The 15,126-nt window shown below is 48.3% G+C and overlaps 1 protein-coding gene across 2 annotated transcripts in view; it reads left to right on the top strand.

Moving 5' to 3' along the window:
- Window positions 1–292: 292 nt before the first annotated feature.
- The window catches only part of LOC147706638 (uncharacterized), a 411,896-nt gene continuing 397,062 nt past the window's right edge, over window positions 293–15,126 (top strand). For both annotated transcript variants that reach the window (XM_086929113.1, XM_086929111.1), the window contains exons 1-2: window positions 293–455; window positions 7,809–7,873. In XM_086929113.1, coding sequence (XP_086785239.1) covers window positions 407–455; window positions 7,809–7,873 — 114 coding nt within the window. In that variant the 5' untranslated portion in view covers window positions 293–406. The remainder of the gene's footprint in view (window positions 456–7,808; window positions 7,874–15,126) is intronic.

The raw sequence follows: 15,126 nt of genomic DNA, 5'->3' as shown, positions 1-15,126 counted from the left end.
TAAACCATGGTTATGCATCCTTCCCACTGAAATGATAATATAAAGAAAATTGAAAAAAAAGATTAAGTAACATGCAAAAGAGATAGTTTGTTGTTTATTTAAATGTCTGCCTATGCTTGCATGTCCTGTTCTTTAGGGAGCTGTCAATCACTGTTTTAGCTCCTCCCTTTGGATGGAACATGAGAATGAAGGTGGAGAGAAGCTGGCACCTGTTGAGTCAACATTGATTGGTCCCAGTGCCAAGAATCTCTCTGGTACACGTGTCACGTGACCTGACATGAGATCTGCTGGGAGGAGGCTGGCTGGTCGCTTCTTTATAAACATAGGAGCTGTGGGCTTGGAGCCCCACCTTGAGATTGAATCTTGTGTGCCTCAGATCACACCTCGATACCAGCCACCCCTCGCCATGAAGGTCGCCCTGGCTCTGCTGCTGGTGGCAGTCAGCTGCTCCCTGGGTGAGTGTCCTTCCTGGGCTCAGGGGGGGGGGTGAGAGAAGGGGCAGCTGCTCCCTGGGTGAGTGTCCTTCCAGGGGTCAGGGGGAGGGGGTGAGAGAAGGGGCAGCTGCTCCCTGGGTGAGTGTCCTTCCTGGGCTCAGGGGGAGGGGGGGAGGGGGTGAGAGAAGGGGCAGCTGCTCCCTGGGTGAGTGTCCTTCCTGTGCTCAGGGGGAGGGGGTGAGAGAAGGGGCAGCTGCTCCCTGGGTGAGTGTCCTTCCTGGGCTCAGGGGGGGGGGGAGGGGGTGAGAGAAGGGGCAGCTGCTCCCTGGGTGAGTGTCCTTCCTGGGCTCAGGGGGAGGGGGTGAGAGAGGGGGCAGCTGCTCCCTGGGTGAGTGTCCTTCCTGGGCTCAGGGGGGGGGTGAGAGAAGGGTCAGCTGCTCCCTGGGTGAGTGTCCTTCCTGTGCTCAGGGGGAGGGGGTGAGAGAAGGGGCAGCTGCTCCCTGGGTGAGTGTCCTTCCTGGGCTCAGGGGGAGGGGGGGGTGAGAGAAGGGGCAGCTGCTCCCTGGGTGAGTGTCCTTCCTGTGCTCAGGGGGAGGGGGTGAGAGAAGGGGCAGCTGCTCCCTGGGTGAGTGTCCTTCCTGGGCTCAGGGGGGGGGAGGGGGTGAGAGAAGGGGCAGCTGCTCCCTGGGTGAGTGTCCTTCCTGGGCTCAGGGGGAGGGGGTGAGAGAGGGGGCAGCTGCTCCCTGGGTGAGTGTCCTTCCTGTGCTCAGGGGGGGGGTGAGAGAAGGGGCAGCTGCTCCCTGGGTGAGTGTCCTTCCTGGGCTCAGGGGGAGGGGGGGGGGTGAGAGAAGGGGCAGCTGCTCCCTGGGTGAGTGTCCTTCCTGTGCTCAGGGGGGGGGGTGAGAGAAGGGGCAGCTGCTCCCTGGGTGAGTGTCCTTCCTGGGCTCAGGGGGGGGGGTGAGAGAGGGGGCAGCTGCTCCCTGGGTGAGTGTCCTTCCTGGGCTCAGGGGGGGGGGTGAGAGAAGGGTCAGCTGCTCCCTGGGTGAGTGTCCTTCCTGTGCTCAGGGGGAGGGGGTGAGAGAAGGGGCAGCTGCTCCCTGGGTGAGTGTCCTTCCTGGGCTCAGGGGGGGGAGGGGGTGAGAGAAGGGGCAGCTGCTCCCTGGGTGAGTGTCCTTCCTGGGCTCAGGGGGAGGGGGTGAGAGAGGGGGCAGCTGCTCCCTGGGTGAGTGTCCTTCCTGTGCTCAGGGGGGGGGGGTGAGAGAAGGGGCAGCTGCTCCCTGGGTGAGTGTCCTTCCTGGGCTCAGGGGGAGGGGGTGAGAGAAGGGTCAGCTGCTCCCTGGGTGAGTGTCCTTCCTGTGCTCAGGGGGGGGGGTGAGAGAAGGGGCAGCTGCTCCCTGGGTGAGTGTCCTTCCTGTGCTCAGGGGGGTGGGGGGTGAGAGAAGGGGCAGCTGCTCCCTGGGTGAGTGTCCTTCCAGGGGTCAGGGGGGTGGGGGGGGTGAGAGAAGGGGCAGCTGCTCCCTGGGTGAGTGTCCTTCCTGTGCTCAGGGGGAGGGGGTGAGAGAAGGGGCAGCTGCTCCCTGGGTGAGTGTCCTTCCTGTGCTCAGGGGGGGGGTGAGAGAAGGGGCAGCTGCTCCCTGGGTGAGTGTCCTTCCTGTGCTCAGGGGGGGGGGGGTGAGAGAAGGGGCAGCTGCTCCCTGGGTGAGTGTCCTTCCTGTGCTCAGGGGGGGGGGCAGTCAGCTGCTCCCTGGGTGAGTGTCCTTCCTGTGCTCAGGGGGGGGGGGGCAGTCAGCTGCTCCCTGGGTGAGTGTCCTTCCTGGGCTGAGGGGGGGGGGGCAGTCAGCTGCTCCCTGGGTGAGTGTCCTTCCTGGGCTCAGGGGGAGGGGGTGAGAGAGGGGGCAGCTGCTCCCTGGGTGAGTGTCCTTCCTGTGCTCAGGGGGAGGGGGTGAGAGAAGGGGCAGCTGCTCCCTGGGTGAGTGTCCTTCCTGTGCTCAGGGGGAGGGGGTGAGAGAAGGGGCTTTGAATGGACCTGTCGTTTAATAAATAACCAATCATAACATTCCTCCGCGCACCTCCAGGACTCAGCAATATCTGTGGAAGCGAGAGTTATAGAGACCCCCACACAAAATAAACAGTTACCCTTTGCTGGAGGGGATTCTTTTTCAAAGTAAATGGGAACCTCTTTAGTTTCCTCTTTTATATGTTTCTATACATGTTGGAGTTTTCGTCTTTAATGTCCCAGGCTCACCCTCATAAGTGAGAGGGGGTGTGGCTGGGAGCGCGAGGTCAGGATAGGGATTTTGAAAGTACATTGCTATTTAAACCCCCTTATACTTTTGAATTTGTAGCTCATTCTCAAGTGTTGTTTTTTTGTTTTTTTAAGAATGTGGAAAAGAAAATTGATGAAAGTATTCCAAATCTAGTCTCAAAATACTCTCTGGAGCCATTCCTTCTCTATTCCTCATTTAGCCCTTTGCTAAGTAAATACACAAATGATTGGTGATTTTATGATCCAGAAATACATCAATTGCTTCAGAGCCTTCTACCGACGCCATTGTACTCAAAACACCCAAGAGGCTACCTTTAACAAATATATTAAAATGTAAGTTTGACTGCTCCCACGAGCCCAGACAAATCAAACCACGATGCAAGCTGCCAGTCTCTTAGTTGCAGGCACAAAAAATATGTCTGAGGCAGCTAAGAGGTTACAATAAAAGCCAGGGGATAGCTCAGAGGGTTTGCTGCAGAGGAGGTATCTCGGGGGCTGCAGCCTCGGCTCTCATAAAGGCCGGAGAGGAGGGGCTGGCTGAGCCGATACAAGGACTGTTTTAAGGAACCTTTAGAGATGGATGAAGTGCTGGCGAGGACACATGCATACATTAAATGGCATGCAAGTCAATATGCAAATTAGTAAACACTATAGTTTGCCTTGAATGGAAATTTAAATTTAAAAGGAAAAAAGACGAGTCATGTGGGAGAGGGTGCAACCAGTTGATTCATTACGTAGAAGTCACCATTGACTGATAACACACAACAAATAAATAGGATTGCTCCCATCAAAAACACATAGATACATTTACAATTTAAATTTCTTTCGAATGTCTTCAAATAGTTGACTCCGGGTGGTCCTAGTGACACATTTAAAGCAAGTTGGTGAAAGCCTCTTTAGGTGTGGTTAACGTATACAAGGCGGCCAGATGTTAAGAGCAATGCCAATATATCAGGGTTAAAATCAAGGTAAAGTAAACATGAAAACTATCTGGGTTTGGCACCAGCAAGACTTGTGCCTTGCCTACTTAGGGCGTGCTGTATAGGGTGGGACGCATCACACCCCTCCTTGGGTTTGGGTTGCAGAGGCATGCGATTACTACTACAGGGATTTTATTGGGCCAAGTATTTTTGACCTTCCTTGAGGCATGTCTTTGAACGATACCTGTTTGCTTTCGCTCTCCTATTGGAGAACACTGGGACACGTGGTTGTCTTGGCTCCGCCTCCTCCCCTCCCCTCCATCAATAACCCCTCAAGCACAGCAGGTGGCGCCCTTCTAGCCTGTCTGCTCGAGGACAAATCCAATCCAATAAAGATCCATAAGTAAGACTAAATGGACAGGCTGATATTTTTCCTAATTTATTCTCCCACAGTACATTAGCTGTTTTTATGAAATTGTGAGCCGCCCCATCAAAATATTATTAATTTTAATGCTCCTTTTTTATGAATTAAAAGTCATCCACTGGTGTGGTCTGCATAATAAACAGCACATTTTGTGAAAAGGCATATTATAATCCCAAGCCTCCTCTACATTAAAGAATTAACATTGTGCATGGAATAATGCTGCCCAAAGTGACAAATACATGTGTTGCCCCCACCTTCATAATCACTGCCCTCATATCTTCCTACAAGGTTTAATACATTGGCCACCCTTTAGAAGCATCACAGGCAAGGTGGACAGACACATCTTCAAGCCCCAGACAAGTGGAACACCCAGACCACCCATCTACAGCAGCCCCACAGAGCAGCCACTCATGCACAACACACAGCACTTCAACACAGAGCACCATAGAGCAGGCACCCATGCATAACACACAGCACATCAGCACAGAGAACCACAGAGCAGCCACCCATGCAGAACACACAGCACTTCAGCACAGAGCACTACAGAGCATCCACCCATGCAGAACACACAGCTCTTCAGCACAGAGCACCACAGAGCAGCCACCCATGCAGAACACACAGCACTTCAGCACAGAGCACCACAGAGCAGCCACCCATGCAGAACACACAGCACTTCAGCACAGAGCACTACAGAGCATCCACCCATGCAGAACACACAGCTCTTCAGCACAGAGCACCACAGAGCAGCCACCCATACAGATCACACAGCACTTCAACACAGAGCACCACAGAGCAGGCACCCATGCAGAACACACAGCACTTCAACACAGAGCACCACAGAGCAGGCACCCATGCATAACACAAAGCACTTCAGCACAGAGCACCACAGAGGAGCCACCCATGCATAACACACAGCACTTCAGCACAGAGCACCACAGAGCAGCCACCCATACAGAACACACAGCACTTCAGCACAGAGCACCACATAGCAGGCACCCATGCAGAACACACAACACTTCAGCACAGAGCACCACAGAGCAGCCACCTATCCAGAACACACAGCACTTCAGCACAGAAAACCACAGAGCAGCCACCCATACAGAACACACAGCACCTCAGCACAGAGCACCACAGAGCAGCCACCCATGCAGAACACACAGCACTTCAGCACAGAGCACCACAGAGCAGCCCCCCATGCAGAACACACAGCACTTCAGCACAGAGCACCACAGAGCAGACACCCATGCAGAACACACAATACTTCAACACAAAGCACCACTGAGCAGCCACCCATGAACAACACACAGCACTTCAACACAGAGCACCACAGAGCAGCCACCCATGCAGATCACACAGCACTTCAACACAAAGCACCACAGAGCAGCCCCCATACAGATCACACAGCACTTCAGCACAGAGCACCACAGAGCAGCCCCCATACAGAAGAACACACAGCACTTCAACACAGAGCACCACAGAGCAGGCACCCATGCAGAACACACAATACTTCAACACAAAGCACCACTGAGCAGCCACCCATGAACAACACACAGCACTTCAACACAGAGCACCACAGAGCAGCCACCCATGCAGATCACACAGCACTTCAGCACAGAGCACCACAGAGCAGCCCCCATACAGATCACACAGCACTTCAGCACAGAGCACCACAGAGCAGCCCCCATACAGAAGAACACACAGCACTTCAACACAGAGCACCATAGAGCAGGCACCCATGCATAACACACAGCACTTCAGCACAGAGCACCACAGAGCAGCCACCCATACAGAACACACAGCACTTCAGCACAGAGCACCACATAGCAGGCACCCATGCAGAACACACAGCACTTCAGCACAGAGCACCACATAGCAGGCACCCATGCATAACACACAGCACTTCAGCACAGAGCACCACAGAGCAGCCACCCATACAGAACACACAGCACTTCAGCACAGAGCACCACATAGCAGGCACCCATGCAGAACACACAGCACTTCAGCACAGAGCACCACAGAGCAGCCCCCCATGCAGAACACACAGCACTTCAGCACAGAGCACCACAGAGCAGCCCCCCATGCAGAATACACAGCACTTCAACACAGAGCACCACAGAGCAGCCACCCATGCAGAACACACAGCACCTCAGCACAGAGCACCACAGAGCAGCCCCCATACAGATCACACAGCACTTCAGCACAGAGCACCAAAGAGCAGCCACCCATGCAGAACACACAGCACATCAGCACAGAGCACCACAGAGCAGGCACCCATGCAGAACACACAACACTTCAACACAGAGCACCACAGAGCAGCCACCCATGCAAAACACACAGCACTTCAGCACAGAGCACCACATAGCAGGCACCCATGCAGAACACACAACACTTCAGCACAGAGCACCACAGAGCAGCCACCTATGCAGAACACACAGCACTTCAGCACAGAAAACCACAGAGCAGCCACCCATACAGAACACACAGCACCTCAGCACAGAGCACCACAGAGCAGCCACCCATGCAGAACACACAGCACTTCAACACAGAGCACCACAGAGCAGCCCCCCATGCAAAACACACAGCACGTCAGCACAGAGCACCACAGAGCAGCCCCCCATGCAGAACACACAGCACTTCAGCACAGAGCACCACAGAGCAGCCCCCCATGCAGAATACACAGCACTTCAACACAGAGCACCACAGAGCAGCCACCCATGCAGAACACACAGCACCTCAGCACAGAGCACCACAGAGCAGCCCCCATACAGATCACACAGCACTTCAGCACAGAGCACCAAAGAGCAGCCACCCATGCAGAACACACAGCACTTCAGCACAGAGCACCACAGAGCAGGCACCCATGCAGAACACACAACACTTCAACACAGAGCACCACAGAGCAGCCACCCATGCAGAACACACAACACTTCAACACAGAGCACCACAGAGCAGCCACCCATGCAGAACACACAGCACTTCAGCACAGAGCACCACAGAGCAGCCACCCATGCAGAACACACAGCACTTCAGCACAGAGCACCAAAGAGCAGCCATCCATGCAGAACACACAACACTTCAACACAGAGCACCACAGAGCAGCCACCCATGCAGAACACACAGAACTTCAGCACAGAGCACCACAGAGCAGCCACCCATGCAGAACACACAGCACTTCAGCACAGAGCACCACAGAGCAGCCACCCATGCAGAACGCACAGAACTTCAGCACAGAGCACCAAAGAGCAGCCACCCATGCAGAACACACAGCACTTCAACACAGAGCACCACAGAGCAGCCACCCATGCAGAACGCACAGCACTTCAGCACAGAGCACCAGAGAGCAGCCACCCATGCAGAACACACAGCACTTCAACACAGAGCACCGCAGAGCAGCCACCCATGCAGAACGCACAGCACTTCAGCACAGAGCACCACAGAGCAGCCACCCATGCAGAACATACAGCACTTCAGCACAGAGCACCACAGAGCAGTCACCCATGCAGAACACACAGCACTTCAACACAGAGCACCAGAGAGCAGCCCCCCATGCAGAACACACAGCACTTCAGCACAGAGCACCACAGTTAAAACATATCCTCACTCAGGATACATTTAAGTCCTATTGGCCCCTCACATAAGAGATGTGGTAATTGCAGGTGAGGACAGGAAAACACAGAAGGAAACACATTATTCATTGTAATTTGCAAAACTTATTCCTGTTTGTGATTGAGCTAATTATGTGTTTTCCATCTCTGTCATTGTAGATTCTGTGTCTTCTCGAGTTGTTGATGGTAAACCAAAGGAAAGTCTGAAGTCATGGGTGCAATTGGTATGAACTTTTAAAGTTACATTTTATTTTAAGAACATTCTTCTACTTTTTAACTGATGACCTATATTTATGGGAAATAAATATGTAATATTGTTTTGCCTACCTATAGTATTCCTGTATGTGTTTGAGGATGGATGGGGGGGGGGAGTACCTGAATGGCCCTCATGACAACTGAGCTGGAGAAATATTCTTGGGGGGGGGGGGGGTGGACTAAACTGCTGGGGCCAATATGAGTATTCTGGTATTTTGGACTGGGAATTACTGGAGCCACAAAATCTGGACCCTCTAATACTCGGTTTAAATCCCATGGTGAGGTGAGACTAAGACTGGAAACATCTGGAGCAGACAGATGTGGCCTCTGCCTGAGGGAAAGAAAAAAGTCCAGACATCTCCTGCAACACTGCAGGAGCGAGTAACTCTCCCTCCCGCCTCCTCTCAATAGATTGCATTGAGGGGACCCCCTGGGCAGCAGCTGTGAATCCTTGCTTGCTCCTTGTGACTCTTGCACTGTCTCTGAGACCCCTGGCCCCAGGAGTGACAAAGGCAGTGGCAAGAACTCGTTAAATGCTTCTATTCTGCCTTTTAATAATATTCTGTTATTCACTTTTAGTGCTATAAAAACGGACAACCCTTAGGACCTTGGTGGTAGCTGTGGGAAGTAAAAATGGCTTTAAATGTATGATTTGGGTGTGCTTGCAAGTGAGAGTATTCTTAAGAGAGAGAGAGTGTTTATGAGAGCGCGTCTGTGTGTGTGAGTGAGTGCATCGGTGAGTGTAAGCATGTGAGTGATGACTAGTGAAAGTCATTGACAGGTAAAGTTAGATTTGGTGAGACTGAGGCCCAGATGTACCATTCTTTGACTCAAGGCAACTCTGCACCTGAACTGCTGGTCGCCTTGCATCAAAGGATGAGAGAACAAACACGTGCCCTTTCTATTAATATATGGGGCACTTGTATTCTCCATTCCAAGTGTCACTGGTTAGATATGGTGCACTTGTATTCTCCATTCCAAGTGTCAGTGGTTAGATATGGTGCACTTGTATTCTCCATTCCAAGTGTCACTGGTTAGATATGGTACACTTGTATTCTCCATTCCAAGTGTCACTGGTTAGATATGGTGCACTTCTATTCTCCATTACAAGTGTCAGTGGTTAGATATGGCGCACATGTATTCTCCATTCTAAGTGTCAGTGGGTAGATAACGTGCATTTGTATTCTCCATTCCAAGTGTCACTGGTTAGATATGGTGCATTTGTATTCTCCATTCTAAGATTCAGTGGGTAGATAGTGCACTTGTATTCTCCATTCCAAGTGTCACTGGTTAGATATGGTGCACTTGTATTCTTCATTCGAAGTGTCAGTGGGTAGATATGGTGCACTTGTATTCTCCATTCCAAGTGTCACAGGTTAGATATGGTGCAATAGTATTCTCCATTCCAAGTGTCGGTGGTTAGATATGGTGCACTTGTATTCTCCATTCCAAGTGTCACTGGTTAGATATGGCGCACATGTATTCTCCATTCTAAGTGTCAGTGGGTAGATATGGTGCACTTGTATTCTCTATTCCAAGTGTCACTGGTTAGATATGGTGCACTTGCATTCTCCATTCCTAGTGTCACTGGCTAGATATGGTGCACTTGTATTCTCTATTCCAAGTGTCACTGGTTAGATATGGTGCACTTGCATTCTCCATTCCTAGTGTCACTTGTTAGATATGGTGCACTTGTATTCTCCATTCCTAGTGTCACTTGTTAGATATGGTGCACTTGTATTCTCCATTCCAAGTGTCACTGGATAGATATGGTGCACTTGTATTCTCCATTCCAAGTGTCACTGGTTAGATATGGTGCACTTGTATTCTCCATTCCAAGTGTCACTGGATAGATATGGTGCACTTGTATTCTCCATTCCAAGTGTCAGTGGGTAGATATGGTGCACTTGTATTCTCCATTCCAAGTGTCAATGGTTAGATATGGTGCACTTGTATTCTCCATTCCAAGTGTCAATGGTTAGATAGTGTGCACTTGTATTCTCCATTCCAAGTGTCACTGGATAGATATGGTGCACTTGTATTCTCCATTCCAAGTGTCAATGGTTAGATATAGTGCACTTGTATTCTCCATTCCAAGTGTCACTGGATAGATATGGTGCACTTGTATTCTCCATTCCAAGTGTCAGTGGTTAGATATGGTGCACTTGTATTCTCCATTCCAAGTGTCAGTGGTTAGATATGGTGCACTTGTATTCTCCATTCCAAGTGTCACTGGTTAGATATGGTGCATTTGTATTCTCCATTCCAAGTGTCACTGGATAGATATGGTGCACTTGTATTCTCCATTCCAAGTGGCACTGGTTAGATATGGTGCACTTGTATTCTCCATTCCAAGTGTCACTGGTTAGATATGGCGCACTTGTATTCTTCATTCGAAGTGTCAGTGGGTAGATATGGTGCACTTGTATTCTCCATTTCAAGTGTCACTGGTTAGATATGGTGCACTTGTATTCTTCATTCCAAGTGTCAGTGGTTAGATAAGGTGCACTTGTCTTCTCCATTCCAAGTGTCGGTGGTTAGATATGGTGCACTTGTATTCTCCATTTCAAGTGTCACTGGTTAGATATGGTGCACTTGTATTCTCCATTCCAAGTGTCACAGGTTAGATATGGTGCACTAGTATTCTCCATTCCAAGTGTCTCTGGTTAGATATGGTGCACTTGTATTCTCCATTCCAAGTGTCAGTGGTTAGATATAGTGCACTTGTATTCTCCATTCTAAGTGTCAGTGGTTAGATATGGCGCACTTGTATTCTCCATTCAAGGTGTCTCTGGTTAGATATGGTGCACTTGTATTCTCCATTCCAAGTGGCACTGGTTAGATATGGTGCACTTGTATTCTCCATTCCAAGTGTCAGTGGTTAGATATGGTGCACTTGTCCTCTCCATTCCAAGTGTCAGTGGTTAGATAAGGTGCACTTGTTTTCTCCATTCCAAGTGTCACTGGTTGGATATGGTGCACTTGTATTATCCATTCCAAGTGTCACTGGTTAGATATGGAGCACTTGTATTCTCCATTCCAAGTGTCTCTGGTTAGATAAGGTGCACTTGTATTCTCCATTCCAAGTGTCAGTTGTTAGATATGGTGCACTTGTATTATCCATTCCAAGTGTCACTGGTTAGATATGGTGCACTTGTATTCTCCATTCCAAGTGTCACTGGTTAGATATGGTGCACTTGCATTCTCCATTCCAAGTGTCACTTATTAGATATGGTGCATTTGTATTCTCCATTCCAAGTGTCACTGGTTAGATATGGTGCACTTGTATTCTCCATTCCAAGTGTCACTAGTTAGACATGGTGCACTTGTATTCTCCATTCCAAGTGTCACTGGTTAGATATGGTGCACTTGTATTCTCCATTCCAAGTGTCACTGGTTAGATATGGTGCATTTGTATTCTCCATTCTAAGTGTCAGTGGGTAGATAGTGCACTTGTATTCTCCATTCCAAGTGTCACTGGTTAGATATGGTGCACTTGTATTCTCCATTCCAAGTGTCACTGGTTAGATATGGTGCACTTGTATTCTCCATTCCAAGTGTCACTGGTTAGATATGGTGCACTTGTATTCTCCATTCCAAGTGTCACCGGTTAGATATGGTGCATTTGTATTCTCCATTCTAAGTGTCAGTGGGTAGATAGTGCACCTGTATTCTCCATTCCAAGTGTCACTGGTTAGATATGGTGCACTTGTATTCTCCATTCCAAGTGTCACTGGTTAGATATGGTGCATTTGTATTCTCCATTCTAAGTGTCAGTGGGTAGATAGTGCACTTGTATTCTCCATTCCAAGTGTCACTGGTTAGATATGGTGCACTTGTATTCTCCATTCCAAGTGTCGGTGGTTAGATATGGTGCACTTGTATTCTCCATTCCAAGTGTCACTGGTTAGATATGGTGCATTTGTATTCTCCATTCTAAGTGTCAGTGAGTAGATAGTGCACATGTATTCTCCATTCCAAGTGTCACTGGTTAGATATGGTGCACTTGTATTCTCCATTTCAAGTCTCACTTATTAGATATGGTGCATTTTTTTCTCCATTCCAAGTATCACTGGGTAGATATGGTGCACTTGTATTCTCCATTCCAAGTTTCACTGGTTAGATATGGTGCACTTGTATTCTCCATTCCAAATGTCACTGGTTAGAAATGGCGCACTTGTATTCTCCATTCTAAGTGTCAGTGGGTAGATATGGTGCACTTGTATTCTCCATTCCAAGTGTCACTGGTTAGATATGGTGAACTTGTATTCTCCATTCCAAGTGTCGGTGGTTAGATATGGTGCACTTCTATTCTCCATTACAAGTGTCAGTGGTTAGTTATGGTGCACTTGTATTCTCCATTCCAAGTGTCAGTGGTTAGATATGGTGCACTTGTATTCTCCATTCCAAGTGTCACTGGTTAGATATGGTGCACTTGTATTCTCCATTCCAAGTGTCACTGGTTAGAAATGGCGCACTTGTATTCTCCATTCTAAGTGTCAGTGGGTAGATATGGTGCACTTGTATTCTCCATTCCAAGTGTCACTGGTTAGATATGGTGCACTTGTATTCACCATTCCAAGTGTCGGTGGTTAGATATGGTGCACTTGTATTCTCCATTCCAAGTGTCACTGGTTAGATATGGCGCACTTGTATTCTCCATTCTAAGTGTCAGTGGGTAGATATGGTGCACTTGTATTCTCCATTCCAAGTGTCACTGGCTAGATATGGTGCACTTGTATTCCCCATTCCAAGTGTCAGTGGTTAGATATGGTGCACTTTTATTCTCCATTCCAAGTGTCAATGGTTAGATATGGTGCACTGCACTTGTATTCTCCATTCCAAGTGTCAGTGGTTAGATATGGCGCACTTTTATTCTCTATTCCAGGTGTCTCTGGTTAGATATGGTGCACTTGTATTCTCCATTCCAAGTGTCAGTGGTTAGATATGGTGCACTTGTCTTCTCCATTCCAAGTGTCAGTGGTTAGATAAGGTGCACTTGTCTTCTCCATTCCAAGTGTCGGTGGTTAGATATGGTGCACTTGCATTCTCCATTCCAAGTGTCACTTGTTAGATATGGTGCACTTGTATTCTCCATTCCAAGTGTCACTGGTTAGATATGGTGCACTTGTATTCTCCATTCCAAGTGTCACTGGTTAGATATATTGCACTTGTATTCCCCATTCCAAGTGTCAGTGGTTAGATATGGTGCACTTGTATTCTCCATTCCAAGTGTCACTGGTTAGATATATTGCACTTGTATTCTCCATTCCAAGTGTCAGTGGTTAGATATGGTGCACTTGTATGCTCCATTCCAAGTGTCACTGGTTAGATATATTGCACTTGTGTTCTCCATTCCAAGTGTCAGTGGGTAGATATGGTGCACTGGAATTCTCCATTCCAAGTGTCACTGGTTAGATATGGGGCACTTGTATTCTCCATTCCAAGTGTCACTGGTTAGATATGGTGCACTTGTATTCTCCATTCCAAGTGTCACTGGTTAGATATATTGCACTTGTATTCTCCATTCCAAGTGTCAGTGGTTAGATATGGTGCACTTGTATTCTCCATTCCAAGTGTCACTGGTTAGATATATTGCACTTGTGTTCTCCATTCCAAGTGTCAGTGGGTAGATATGGTGCACTCGAATTCTCCATTCCAAGTGTCACTGGTTAGATATGGTGCACTTGTATTCTCCATTCCAAGTGTCAGTGGTTAGATATGGTGCACTTGTCTTCTCCATTCCAAGTGTCAGTGGTTAGATAAGGTGCACTTGTCTTCTCCATTCCAAGTGTCGGTGGTTAGATATGGTGCACTTGCATTCTCCATTCCAAGTGTCACTTGTTAGATATGGTGCACTTGTATTCTCCATTCCAAGTGTCACTGGTTAGATATGGTGCACTTGTATTCTCCATTCCAAGTGTCACTGGTTAGATATATTGCACTTGTATTCCCCATTCCAAGTGTCAGTGGTTAGATATGGTGCACTTGTATTCTCCATTCCAAGTGTCACTGGTTAGATATATTGCACTTGTATTCTCCATTCCAAGTGTCAGTGGTTAGATATGGTGCACTTGTATGCTCCATTCCAAGTGTCACTGGTTAGATATATTGCACTTGTATTCCCCATTCCAAGTGTCAGTGGTTAGATATGGTGCACTTGTATTCTCCATTCCAAGTGTCACTGGTTAGATATGGTGCACTTGTATTCTCCATTCCAAGTGTCACTGGTTAGATATATTGCACTTGTATTCCCCATTCCAAGTGTCAGTGGTTAGATATGGTGCACTTGTATTCTCCATTCCAAGTGTCACTGGTTAGATATATTGCACTTGTATTCTCCATTCCAAGTGTCAGTGGTTAGATATGGTGCACTTGTATGCTCCATTCCAAGTGTCAGTGGTTAGATATGGTGCACTCGAATTCTCCATTCCAAGTGTCACTGGTTAGATATGGTGCACTTGTATTCTCCATTCCAAGTGTCAGTGGTTAGATATGGTGCACTTGTCTTCTCCATTCCAAGTGTCAGTGGTTAGATAAGGTGCACTTGTCTTCTCCATTCCAAGTGTCGGTGGTTAGATATGGTGCACTTGCATTCTCCATTCCAAGTGTCACTTGTTAGATATGGTGCACTTGTATTCTCCATTCCAAGTGTCACTGGTTAGATATGGTGCACTTGTATTCTCCATTCCAAGTGTCACTGGTTAGATATATTGCACTTGTATTCCCCATTCCAAGTGTCAGTGGTTAGATATGGTGCACTTGTATTCTCCATTCCAAGTGTCACTGGTTAGATATATTGCACTTGTATTCTCCATTCCAAGTGTCAGTGGTTAGATATGGTGCACTTGTATGCTCCATTCCAAGTGTCACTGGTTAGATATATTGCACTTGTGTTCTCCATTCCAAGTGTCAGTGGGTAGATATGGTGCACTGGAATTCTCCATTCCAAGTGTCACTGGTTAGATATGGGGCACTTGTATTCTCCATTCCAAGTGTCACTGGTTAGATATGGTGCACTTGTATTCTCCATTCCAAGTGTCACTGGTTAGATATATTGCACTTGTATTCTCCATTCCAAGTGTCAGTGGTTAGATATGGTGCACTTGTATTCTCCATTCCAAGTGTCACTGGTTAGATATATTGCACTTGTGTTCTCCATTCCAAGTGTCAGTGGGTAGATATGGTGCACTCGAATTCTCCATTCCAAGTGTCACTGGGT

Source organism: Lissotriton vulgaris, chromosome 7 (assembly GCF_964263255.1).
Source record: "Lissotriton vulgaris chromosome 7, aLisVul1.2, whole genome shotgun sequence".
Taxonomy (NCBI): domain Eukaryota; kingdom Metazoa; phylum Chordata; class Amphibia; order Caudata; family Salamandridae; genus Lissotriton; species Lissotriton vulgaris.
Note: the sequence above shows the minus strand (reverse complement) of the source record. Positions and strands in the feature narration are given on the sequence as shown.